This window comes from Penaeus monodon, chromosome 27 (assembly GCF_015228065.2).
Source record: "Penaeus monodon isolate SGIC_2016 chromosome 27, NSTDA_Pmon_1, whole genome shotgun sequence".
NCBI classification, from domain to species: Eukaryota; Metazoa; Arthropoda; class Malacostraca; order Decapoda; family Penaeidae; genus Penaeus; species Penaeus monodon.
In genome coordinates this window covers 9163591-9164297 of record NC_051412.1, presented here as the reverse complement: position 1 = coordinate 9164297, position 707 = coordinate 9163591, and the positions used below count along the sequence as shown (strand labels likewise).

Sequence of the window (707 nt, the reverse complement as noted above, 5' to 3'; positions counted from 1 at the left end):
GCACAAAAAGGAAGAAATTTTAGCATTTATTTTACTGGGAAGTAAATTGTTTGTTGTATGAAAGTAAAGATTAGGAAAATTGAAACTTATTATGGTTAAAAAGTAATTGAATTTGTTTTACAATCTATTATGCACAAATATTTCAGTAATAGTGATAGAATAATGGAAAAACAAAATCAAGGAAAAATATTTTTACATATTTATTATGAAACTGAGATGGTGCACAGAGAGAGGAATATTGATATACATTTTGTTTTGTTTTCAATCAAAACTGGTTTGACATAGAGTTCTTTATAATCATCAACTATTCTTTATTAAGAAAGAAACACTACTTACATAACTACCCTCATGCAAGAATTGCACAAATTGTTAACCTACATATTTCCCAATTTTTGGCCAAATTATCCCATGGTACATCAATGGCTCACTATGCTGTGAGCATGTAATTAAAGATTTAGCCCAGCAACTAAATACAAAAATGAATATGTGAGATAAACAATACTTCACCTACCTGGAAGATAATGAAGAGGAGAAGCAGCATGTATAAAATGGAGAGGCCAAAGACCATCCTCCAAATAGCTGGGTGTGGCCTAGTAAATGGGCCATTGGGGAAGGCCATGACACTGATGATGAGGAAGAAGAAAACCATTGCCACCAAACCAGATTGTATGTTGGATTGGATGCTCTCATTTTCATCCCTGAAAGAG

The 707-nt window shown here is 32.8% G+C and overlaps 1 protein-coding gene across 1 annotated transcript in view; it reads right to left on the bottom strand.

The window, feature by feature from the left end:
* LOC119590563 (phosphatidylserine synthase 1-like) overlaps positions 1–707 on the bottom strand; it is a gene marked incomplete at its 3' end in the record, with an annotated part of 127161 nt that overhangs the window by 43392 nt on the left and 83062 nt on the right. The window contains 1 exon segment of the mRNA XM_037939229.1: positions 512–698. Within this exon segment, the coding sequence (XP_037795157.1) occupies positions 512–698 (187 nt within the window).